Genomic DNA, 12,476 nt, shown 5'->3' with positions numbered 1-12,476 from the left:
GGACTATGCTGCCAACCTAATGTGGGGGAACTATACAAAAATATACAATTGTACTATTCTGATCCCTATAGCACTTTTATTTTTCTGTATATGGGGATGTATGAGGGTCATTTTTAGCGCTGTGATTTGTAGTTTTTATCGGTACCATTTTTTTTTTTTTTTTGCTTTTTAGATATTTTTTATGGTATTTGAAGTGACCAAAAATGTGCTAATCTGATTAGTGCACTATTACAACTTTTGGGACCCCACTTCTGATTTTGCCCAGGGCCATGCTAAGCCTAAAACCGGCCCTGGATCCAATCCTCCTACACTATGCAAGCAAGAGTGTGTGTGTGTGTGTGTGTGTGTGTGTGTATATGTATGTATGTATGTATGTATGTATGTATGTATGTATATATATATATATATATATATATATATATAGAAAAAATCCAAAGAGAACAGCACTCCTGTAGTTCCTTACAAAAATGGTGAGGTGCACACAGTCACGACAGATCCAGGTCACAGATCTCCATAGACAGCAAACGAAATAGGCGACAGCACTCTCATAAGATGCAAATAAGCGGTCTTTATTCACATAGACGTGATGGCGACGTTTCGGCTAGCTCACCTAGCCATTATCGAGCCGAGGCAGTGAAAATGCGGTGTCCTGATCAGCTAGGACGCGAGCGGAGGTCTTTTACTTTCCTCCGACGCGTCCCTTCGGCGATTGATTGCTCCAAGCCTGAGATGCAGGCTTGAGCAATCGACCGCCGATAACACTGATCAATGCAAAGCTATGGCTTTGCAGTGATCAGTGTAAAAGATCAGTGTGTGTGCAGTGTTATAGCCCCCTATTGGAGCTATAACACTGCAAAAAAAAAAAAGTGTAAAAAAAAAAGTTAATAAATGTCATTTAACCCTTTGCCTAATAAAAGTCCAAATCCCCCCCATTAAAAACAAAACATGTAAATAAAAATAAATATAAACATATGTGGAATCGCGGCATGCATAAATGTCTGAACTATAACAATATATCATTAATTAAACCGCACGGTCAATGACGTACACGCAAAAAAATTCCAAAGTCCAAAATAACATATTTTTGGTTACCTTTTATATCATGAAAAAATGAATAAAAAGCGATCAAAAAGTCCAATCAATACAAAAATGCTAAAAACTTCGGATTACAGCGCACAAAATGAGCCCTCATACCGCCCCATATGCGGTAAAATAAAAAAGTTATAGGGGTCAGAATATGACAATTTTAAATGTATACATTTTCCTGCATGTAGTTATGATTTTTAAGTACGACAAAATCAAACCTATATAAGTAGGGTATCATTTGAATTGTATGGACCTACAGAATAAAGAGAATGTGTCATTTTTACTGAAAAATGTACTGTGTAGAAACGGAAGCCCCCAAAAGTTACAAAATTGTGTTTTTTCTTCAATTTCGTCGCACAATGATTTTTTTTTTCCCTTTTCGCCGTAGATATTTTGGTAAAATTACTGATGTCACTGCAAAGTAGAATTGGCGGCACAAAAAATAAGTCATCATATGGATTTTTAGTTGCAAAATTGAAATGGTTATGAAGCATTGGTACGGCCTCACCTGGAATATGCTGTTCAGTTTTGGTCGCCTGTCCATAAAAGGGACACTCCGGAGCTGGAAAGGGTGCAGAGACGTGCGACTAAACTAATATGGGGCATGGAACATTTTAGCTATGAGGAACGATTAAAGGAGTTACAATTGTTTAGTCTTGAGAAGAGACGTTTAAGGGGGGGATATGATAAACGTATATAAGTATATAAATGGCCCATACAAAAAATATGAAGAAAAACTGTTCCAGGTTAAACCCCCCCCCCAAAGGACGAGGGGGCACTCCCTCCATCTGGAGAAGAAAAGGTTTAGTCTCAAGGGGCGACACGCCTTCTTTACCATAAGAACTGTGAATTTATGGAACAGTCTACCTCAGGAACTGGTCACAGCAGGAACAATTAATAGCTTTAAAACAGGGTTAGATACATTCCTGGAACAAAATAACATTAATGCTTATGCAGAATTATAAAACAACATCCCTTCCCCTTATTCCCTTACACACTTCCCTTCAATTCCCTGGTTGAACTTGATGGACGTATGTCTTTTTTCAACCATGCTAACTATGTAACTATGATTTTTAAAAGGTGAGGAGGAAAAAGCGAAAGTGCAAAAACAGAAAAACCTGTGGTCCTTAAGGGGTTAATGACCAGTCTTTAAAAAAATTAAAATTGTCTCTTTAACCTGTTAAGGACCCAGGGCGTACCTGTATACCCTGAGTCCGCTCCCGATCTATAACGCGGGACCCGTGGCTAATAGCGCGCGCCATTTATCGCGCTGCCGCGCGCTATTAACCCTTTAGATTTTTCATCCGAAGCCATTGAGTGATGGCTCATTTTTTGCGGAACAAGGTGTATTTTTTATTGGTATAATTTTTGCAATACATGCTTTCTTTAGATTTTTTAATTTTTTATTCCGCTATTGGTACCAAAATTGGCGAATGTTGCACTTTTTTGTTGTAGTTTTTTTTACGATATTAACCGTGCGGGATAATTTACATTATATCTTTATACACTTTTACACTTCATACTTTTATTGAAGAACCTTTTATTTTATTTTTCACGTTTTACAGTTATACTTTGCTGCAATACATTTGTACTGCAGCACAGTATAACCTGATGAGCTGCACACACTACAGCATGTGCGATCCAGCCTGCGCCTGGATTTCACAGGCTTCCGTAGCTGGCAGACAGGAGGCCATCAGCTGGCCTTCTGCTGCCATAGTAACCAACGGCGATCCGCGATCGGATCATGGTACAGCCATTGGTGAACAGGGGGAGCGCCCTCCTCCTGTCAACACCTTAGATACAGTGATCAGGATTGATCACGGCAACTATGGGGTTAATGCTGCCAGGATCGGCGTGATCACAGCCCCGGCAGATGTGGTGGGACCCCAGCTGTGATTGACAGATGGGTCCTGCCGATGATCTCCTAAGCTGCGCGAGGCAGAGCAGGAGATGATCAGCAGGGCCAGGGCCAGGGCCGGATTAAGAGGATCATGGGCCTGGTGCTGAAGATTTTGATGGGCCTTTTTATCGAAATATATAAAATGAAAAAGAAAAACAAAGCAATTTTGTTTAACACAAATAAAGCGCATCCGTCACGTTATGCACATTAAATTACCAGGATAGATGAATATATGTTAGTGTCCAAAAGTTGCTGAGTTGCCCACAGCAACCAATCAGATCGCTTCTTTTAGCTGATGTTACTAGGAGGATGTTAAACGCTGCTGGACTGCGCTTTTCTCTGCTGTAACACACACACAGGCTCTGCGTCCTATGATCCTTCTGCAGTGTAAAATAATGAAGTTACTGGCCGCAAGATGGCTGCCGATTATATAGGGCTGTGACATCACAGGGGTGACTGGCTGCTTATAGGCTGCATCCTGCATGTGATTCAGGGTCATCCCGCCTACTTCTCTTCCCGCCTTCCCAGGCGTCCTTGCCCCATATACTGACATGTGGATCTGCTATTTTAGATGCCCTGGAGCCTGCACCGCAGTAAATGGAGTTTAATGAAGCGATTTGCGCAATAGAATCGCAGCGATATTCGCATTTGTTGTGAATCGTATATTTTCTGAAATTCGTGATGAATTCTGGATCATCAGCTCCGATTCGCTCATCTCTAGACATAACTCTTACTTTTCGACCTACAGACTCCTATAAGGGCTTGTTTTTTTGAGTCACCAATTATACTTTGCAATGACAAACAAACAAAAATTTGTGGGACAAACGAATAAAAATGCAATTTTGGGGTCTTTCTACACAGTGCACTTTTTGCAAACAGTTCCACATTGGGGGAGATTTATCAAAACCTGTGAAGAAGAGTGGTGCAGTTGCCCATAGCAACCAATCAGATCGCTTTCATTTTTCAGAGGCTTTTTAAAAAATGAAAGAAGCGATCTGATTGGTTGCTATGGGCACCTGCACCACTACTCTACACAGGTTTTGATAAGTCTCTCCCATTAGCTTTATTTTGTAGGTCCATACGATTACAACAATTCCCAAATTGGGCCATTGACCATGCAGATTACTCAACATTATAAGCGGCGATACCACTTTTTATTTTTTTTTTATAAAAAATGTTTCTTTGAAAAATTACAAAAGGAGGTCATTCAACTTATTAGGGAAAGGGTTAATTAAATTGTATTATTACTTTTTTTTCGCAGGAAGGGGTTAAGCACACCTGTCTATAACTTCTAGGCCAATCTGTCTATAATAGCTGTGCTATTATAAGCAGATATGCCATTCAGGAGCATAAAAAAGCTAGGTGAGAACTTATCACCTAGCTTTTCTGTGCTCCTGAATGCCATTGCTGCTTATAGCCTATAAGGATAACTTACTATAAATTATAGGCAAATCTGTCTATATTAGCTTAACTAATATAAGTAGAAATGGCACTAAGGAGCACAGAAAAGCTGGGTGACAATTTCTCGCCTAGATTTTTCATGCTTCTGAATGGCATATCTGCTTATAATAGCTCAGTTATTATAGGATTTACCTATAGCCTTTAGTCAAATCTGTCTAAAATAGCTGAGCTATTATAAGCAGATATGCCATTCAGGAGAATGAAAAAGCTAGGTGAGAAATTGTCACCTAGCTTTTCTGGGCTCCTGAATGGCATATCTGCTTACCATAGCATAGACAGATATGACAGAAAGGTTATAGGTAAATCTATCTATAATAGCTGAGCTATGATAAGCACTATTGCCATTCAGGTACATAGAAAAGCTAGGTGACAATTTCTCACCTATTTTCCATACTCCTGAATGGCATGTCTGCCTATAAAAACTGAGCTTTTATAGGCAGGCATGCCATTCAGGAGCATGGAAAAGCTAGGTGAGAAATTTTCACCTAGCTTTTCTATGTACCTGAATGGCAAATCAGTTCATGACTGGTGGTGATACCTTTTTGGGGGACTTCAGAAGCAGAGAACAATGACCGCCAGCGGGATCTCAGCCACTGTCACACAGTAACATTTTTTGACAGGCGTGGGCCAGGCAGGAAAGCAATACATACCATCCTCTTTCTGACAGGGGGGAGGAGCGTCCTACAATACCGTGACATGAGTCATGCTGGTCAGGAGGTTACCCAGCCCATGTGACCACACAGGCAGTGGCGGACTGACAACACTCAGGGCCCTTGGACCAAATAAAGCAAGGGCCCCCTGTGAGGCTCCACCCATAGCCACATCTCTGCCACGCCCCTATCCCATCCAAATGCCTCCTAATGCCTCAACCTACACACAAAATAAAAGAAAAGAAAATATATAACAAGTTAATATAGGTAAGATAATTTTCCATGACCAAGAATACCAGTATACAAGGAGGAATTATATACATCACACAATAACTTGATAATACCGCCATACTGTACTGAATAAAACCACTATACACAGACCAGTATTCCCCCCACACAGTGCCCATATAGCAAAAGTTACCAGCTGTACACAGGGTCTGTATACCATATAAGTGATTATATACAAAACCAGGGCTGCCATCAGAAATGTTGGGGCCCCTTACACAAATCAAGGCCTGCCCCCCCCCCCCCCCCTCCCCGGCCTACTAACTTCCACATTATCTATAAAAAAATATATTTGAAAACACAGGACAAGAAAAACAAGAGCCCTTTAGTTTAATGAGGAAGGAAAGAGGAATATACCCGGACCCCAGTGACAGTATATGCCCGGACCCCAGTGACAGTATATGCCCGGACCCCAGTGACAGTATATGCCCGGACCCCAGTGACAGTATATGCCCGGACCCCAGTGACAGTATATGCCCGGACCCCAGTGACAGTATATGCCCGGACCCCAGTGACAGTATATGCCCGGACCCCAGTGACAGTATATGCCCGGACCCCAGTGACAGTATATACCCGGACCCAAGTGACAGTATATGCCCCTGCCCATCAGGACTATCCACTATGTGGGGCAGAAGAGCAGCCGGTGCCCTGGGGAGAGTACACTGTATCACTGGGTACATTGGTATATTGGGTACACTGGTATACTGGGTACACTGGTATATTGGGTACACTGGATACACTGGTATATTGGGTACACTGTATCACTGGGTACACTGGTATATTGGGTACACTGGTATATTGGGTACACTGGGTACACTGGATACACTGGTATATTGGGTACACTATCACTGGGTACACTGGTATATTGGGTACACTGGTATATTGGGCACACTATCATTGGGTACACTGGTATATTGGGTACACTGGTATACTGGGTACACTGGATCACTGGGTACACTGGTATATTGGGTACACTGTATCACTGTGTACACTGGTATACTGGGTACACTGGATCACTGGGTACACTGGATCACTGGGTACACTGGTATATTGGGTACACTGGTATATTGGGTACACTATCATTGGGTACACTGGTATATTGGGTACACTGGTATATTGGATACACTGGTATACTGGGTACACTGGATCACTGGGTACACTGGTATATTGGGTATACTATCACTGGGTACACTGGCATATTGGGTACACTATCACTGGGTACACTGGTATATTGGGTACACTGGTATATTGAGTACACTGTATCACTGGGTACACTATCACTGGGTACACTGGTATATTGGGTACACTGGTATATTGGGTACACTGGTATATTGGGTACACTGTATCACTGGGTACACTGTATCACTGGGTACACTAGTATATTGGGTACACTGTATCACTGGGTATACTGGTATATTGGGTACACTGGTATATTGGGTACACTGGTATACTGGGTACAATGGTATATTGGAAACACAGATATAATATAGATATTAGATACATAGATAGATCAGTGTTTCCTAACCCGGGTGCCTCCAGCTGTTGCTAAACTATAACTTTCAGCATGCCTGGACAGCCAAACGCATGCTGGGAGTTATAGTTTTGCAACAGCTGGAGGCACCATGGTCAGGAAACACTGAGATATAAGATAGAAATTAGATAGCTAGATAGATAGATATGAGATAGCTAGATAGATAGATATGAGATAGATAGATAGATATGAGATAGATAGATAGATAGGAGATAGATAGATAGATAGGAGATAGATAGATAGATATGAGAGATAGATAGATAGATAGATAGATAGATATGAGATAGATAGATAGATAGATAGATATGAGATAGATAGATATGAGATAGATAGATAGATATGAGATAGATAGATAGAGATGAGATAGATAGATAGGAGATAGATAGATAGATAGGAGATAGATAGATAGGATATAGATAGATAGGAGATAGATAGATAGGAGATAGATAGACAAAGTGTTGCAAAACTACAACTCCCAGCATGTCTGGACAGCCAAAGGCATGCTGGGAGTTGTATTTTTAAAACTGCTGGAGGCCCCCTGGTCAGGAAACATTAAGAAATTGTCCATTTAACTCCCACTGACCTCCCAAACAGCAATTTGCCCCTCAACCTTTTCCTCCCGGAAAATTACCTGTTGTATAGGGGGCCGCAGCGGTGGGCAGGGGAAGTCTTGCTGTTCCCCTTCGGCACGGGCGGGTGATGTAGTCCGCAATGGAACAGGAAGCAGAGAACCTGCCTGCTCCAATAGGGCTGCAGCCTGCACACAGAGGAGTGGGGGGGGGGGGGGGGGCCGGAGGCTAACTATTTATGAAAAGAAAACAGTGCTGCAGCGGCCTGCAGTGACCCAGGGCCCTAAGTAAGAAGCAGGGCCGGCCTGGGACAGTGCAGGGCTGGCCCTCTTTTTCTGTTATATTTATCGTGGGTGCCGGGCGGCCTATGCGGGCCATCTGTGCAGGCCACTGGGCCTATTTTCATGTAGGGGCCTGGAGCGGCAGCTCCATCCGCCCCTACGTTAATCCGGCCCTGAGCAGGGCGTATGTATACGTCTCAGTGCACAAACATGCAGGGTGCTGGGACGTATGCATACGTCCTGTAGCGTGAAGGGGTTAAAAAAATAAAAGTTTGTGCAGCGCCATGTTCTGACCCCTATAACTTTTTATTTTATTTTAATGGAGCTTTATAAGTGATTACTTTTGTGACATGAGCTGCAGTTTTTATTGGTTCCCTCTGTGTTTATGTGACTTCTTGATCACTTTTTATTACGCTTTTTCTGGTATGTGATGTAACCAAAAGTCAACAATTTTGGCGCTTAGAATTTTTTTGCGTTTACCCCATTTACCGTGCAGGATGAAAAATGTCATAAAATAATAGTTCAAACTATTACGAACGTGGCAATACTAAATATGTGTATTTTTTATACAGTATTTTATTTGAAACATGGGAAAAGGGGGCGATTAAAATTTTTTTTTGGAGGGGGGATTTTTTTTATTTATTTTTTTAAACATGCTATGATGCTCTACGACAACGAATCTGCCAGTGAGGATGACGAAGACCCCACTTTCCTGTTGTCTTACTTGTCCTTCTCATTGTCTAGTGATGATGAGCCTGCCCCCAGGGGGCGGCAGCGCAGCCACAAACATCCCATTCAAGTGACCCCGTGCTCGTAATAGTTGTCCAACCCCCCCCCCCCCCCCAGACAATTTAACCTGTATCCCCTATCTGTGAACTTGTTGGGAGCACCCCAGAGAACTATCAACCAGTGATTCCTGAGTTTGTTGACGACTCAGGAATCCAGATTTACTGAAATTGACGTTCATTTTTTTTTCAGTGATGATTTTGCCAATCTGAGAGTGCGGCAGACAAACCTGTTCGTGCAATAATTTGTTTCCAAACACCCGGAGTCCCTTTTGGCTAGGCCCAATGGATGGATACCCGTCAGTGCAGTCGAGATGAGGTGGTTTTGGGGCCTCGTGCTGCACATGGGCCTAGCGTCGGGCAATACTGGAGTGGGGACGTCCTACACCAGACACCACTCTACAGTATGGCCATGACACGGGGACATTTTGAGGCCATACGGAAATGCCTGCATCACACTGATAATGCAACATGTCCCCCCGAATTAATCCTACATATGACAGCCTGTACAAACTCAGGTAGGTCATCGTTCACTTCAGGGACAAATTTTTGGAGGCCTACGTACCCCAAAGGGAGGTCTCTATTGATGAGTCTCTCATTAGCTTTAAAGGGAGACTCATCTTCTGCCAATATATACCCACTAAGCAGGCAAGGTATGGTGTGAAACTCTATAAGCTCTGTGAGAGTACCTCAGGGTACACTTACAAGTTTAGAGTGTACGAGGAATGGGATTCCCGTATTGAACCCCCAGAATGACCTCCCCCCCCTCAGGGAGTTAGCGGGAAACTCGTGTGGGACCTTTTGAATCCACTGGTGGATAAGGGTTACCACCTTTACGCAGATAACTTTTTTACCAGTATCCCTTTTTTCAAATCCCTCGCAGCTAGATCCACGGTCGCTTGTGGGACTGTGTGGAACAATCCTTTCCCTGTGCGAGGTACCGTGATACTGATCCTAAGGCCTGATTGTCTTGTGGCCTACAATAAGTATATGGGGGAATTGATCTCTCTGATTAAGTCCTCAAGCCATATAACTCCATGCGGAAAACCAGGGCATGGTAAAGATTGTTGCAGTCTACATTGTCCAGGTTGCCATGTACAACTCTTTTGTACTGTCCCAAAACGCTGGCAACACAGGGACATTCCTTCAATTCCAGGAGGAAGTTCTTGGGCCCCTGATCTTTAGAGACCGGGAAAGAGCGGGCCGGAGTACCTCTGGAACTGTAGGTGCCCGGATCGTCCAAGGCCAACACTTTCAAGGTGAGATCCCCCACTCTGTAAAGGAGGGACAGTCCCAGAAAAAATGCAGTGTGTGTCACAGGAGGGGGATTAGGAAGGACACCACCACTCCTCTGCATTAAATATTCCTTCAGGGAGTACCACACTTCCATGGAGTACTAAATTTATAATCCTCTTATCCCATTTTAATTTCCTATAATTTGACCCCAATGCATCTGTCCACAGAACATTGTCTTTCAAGTTTTAAACCCCAAATCCCCCCCCCCCCCCCCCCCAAAAAAAAAAATGGTTCACTTAGTCACTGGCATCGGGGATTTGGAAGCAGCCTCAAATGCGCAGTGCTCTCTCCCCACCTGAGCAGTGTGTGCATTTGCAGGCAACTGGTTAGTGATGGCCACACAAAAAACATTCCTAGAATGATGAAGCAGAGCATAGGGTTTGGGGCAGGCACAATTTCTCCTTTGGCAATGCTCTGGGTAATCATTCTGGGTACATAATTGGCATCAGTAGGAAAATTGCAATTTCCATTTTTCCCAAACTACACTTCATCCATTCCTGGAAAATAAATTTAGGGAACACCCGTCCAGCCCAAATGTCCACTTCCCCCCAATACACTTTTCCCAGGGGGCTTACTTTCTGTAATGGGGTCACATGTAGGAGTTCATTTTTTTTTTACATTTTCTTCTAAATGTATGTAACCGTCAGCTACTGATATGTTAAAGGCCACAAATGCGAACATAGCTCTATGACTCTTGAGTCCTGTTGTGCCCCAACACAGCACATTACCCCATATGTGGATGTATTTCCATACTCAGGAGAAATTGGGTTACAAATTTTGAAGGGGTTTTTCTCCTATTACCCCTTGTGAAAATGAAAACTTTGGGGTTAAAGGGTACTCTGGTGGAAAACATTTTTTTAAATCAACTGGTGCCAGAAACAGATTTGTAAATGACTTCTATTAAAAAATCTTTACCCTTCTAGTACATTTTAGCATCTGTATGCTACAGACGAAATTCTTTTATTTTATTTTTATTTTTTGTCTTGTCCACAGTGCTCTCTGCTGACACTCTTTTTTATCATAAAAATACAAAACTATTCCAAAAAACACAAAACGCAAAACAAGCTTAAACAGCTACAACAGAAATGAAAAATAAAACAAAACCCTGCCTAACCGGCCAGCCCAGCTTTAATGAATTCTAAAATATACCAAACTACAACTATACTATACCTATACACCTAAGCAAACTATGAAATTCACACTCACACACATAACATAAAAAATAGCTCAACTAGGCTAATTAACCTCTTAAGGACCAATGACGTTGTGGAACGTCATAGCACCCTGGGCCTTAAGGACCAATGACGTTCCACAACGTCATGGCCTTTTCCGGTCTCTGCTGCTCGCTGGGCACTGATCGGAACTGGATGCCTGCTGAAATCCTTCAGCAGGGATCCAGGGCAAACGCCGAGGGGGGCCATGTAGGCCCCCCATGTCGGTGATCGCCGCAAATCGCAAGGGAAATCGCCCTTGCGATCTGCGGCGATACCGGGCTGATCGGGTCTCTGGGACCCGACCGCCCGGTAATTTTGCATGATCCTGGCTGTCACAGACAGCCAGGACCATGCTAAAGCATAGGAGCGAGGTGGCAAGCCTGCCACCTCCTCCGATCCCCTGCGATCCGTCGGTTAATTAACCGACCAATCGCAGGAGGGGGGGCGGTTACTTCCTCCCGTCCTGCCCGGCCCCTTGAAGTCCGGAGAGGACGGGAGGAAGACCGGAGGACGCGGCGGGGGACGGGGAAGTGCTGGGGACCGGTCCCGGTACTTACCTTGTCCCTGATGAAGACGGCGGCGGCGACAGGTGAGTTGATCTTCAGCCGCGGTCGGGCCCTTTACAGCAATGCACGTCGCCGTAAAGCGACATGCATTGCTGTAATGGGACCCTGTATACTACATCTCCCAGCATACCCAGACAGCCCTTGGCGTCTGGGCATGCTGGGAGTTGTAGTTTTGCAACATCTGGAGGTCCACAGTTTGGAGACCACTGTGCCCTTCCAGATGTTGCAAAACTACACATCCTCAGCATGCCCTTACTGTCCAGGCATGCTGGGAGTTGTAGTTCTGTAACATCTGGCCCTTCAGATGTTGCAGAACTACAACTCCCAGCATGCCTGGACAGTTTTGGCATACTGGGAGTTGTAGTTTTGCAACATCTGGAAGGGCACAGATTGGGAACCACTGTATTAGTGGTCTGCAAACTGTAGTCCTCCAGATGTTGCAAAACTACAACTCCAAGCATGCTGGGAGTTGTAGTTCGGCAACATCTGGCTCTAAAGATGTTGCCGAACTACTACTCCCAGCATGCCTGAGAATGTTTGGGAGTTGTGGTTTTGCAACATCTGGAGGCACACTGGTTGGGAAACATTGTCTGTTTCCTAACTCAGTGTTTCCCAACCCGTGTGCCTCCAGCTGTTGCAAAACTAGAACTACCAGCATGCACTGATGGACTGTGCATGCTGGGAGTTGTGGTTTTGCAACAGCTGGAGGTCCCCCCCCCTGTGAATGTACAGTGAGTATCAGGCTTACAGTGAGTATCAGGCTGCAAGTTTGCGATGAAGCAAATTTTGCGCGGCAGCTAAAACTCGCTGTAACCCCCCGCCCATGTGACTGTACCCTAAAAACACTACACT

General features: G+C 43.9%; 1 protein-coding gene across 9 annotated transcripts in view; it reads right to left on the bottom strand.

Moving 5' to 3' along the window:
- The window catches only part of SLC12A7 (solute carrier family 12 member 7), an 870,696-nt gene that overhangs the window by 165,619 nt on the left and 692,601 nt on the right, over positions 1 to 12,476 (bottom strand). Inside the window, exon 20 of one of the 9 annotated variants that reach the window (XM_056520194.1) lies at positions 5,099 to 5,317. The exons of the other annotated variants lie outside the window; for them this stretch is intronic. Within the exon in view, the coding sequence (XP_056376169.1) occupies positions 5,285 to 5,317 (33 nt within the window). The 3' untranslated portion in view covers positions 5,099 to 5,284. Of the gene's footprint in view, positions 1 to 5,098; positions 5,318 to 12,476 lie in introns of those variants that run through there. 9 annotated transcript variants of the gene reach the window in all.

This window comes from Hyla sarda, chromosome 5 (assembly GCF_029499605.1).
Source record: "Hyla sarda isolate aHylSar1 chromosome 5, aHylSar1.hap1, whole genome shotgun sequence".
NCBI lineage: Eukaryota > Metazoa > Chordata > Amphibia > Anura > Hylidae > Hyla > Hyla sarda.
This window is presented reverse-complemented; position numbering and strand designations above follow the sequence as displayed.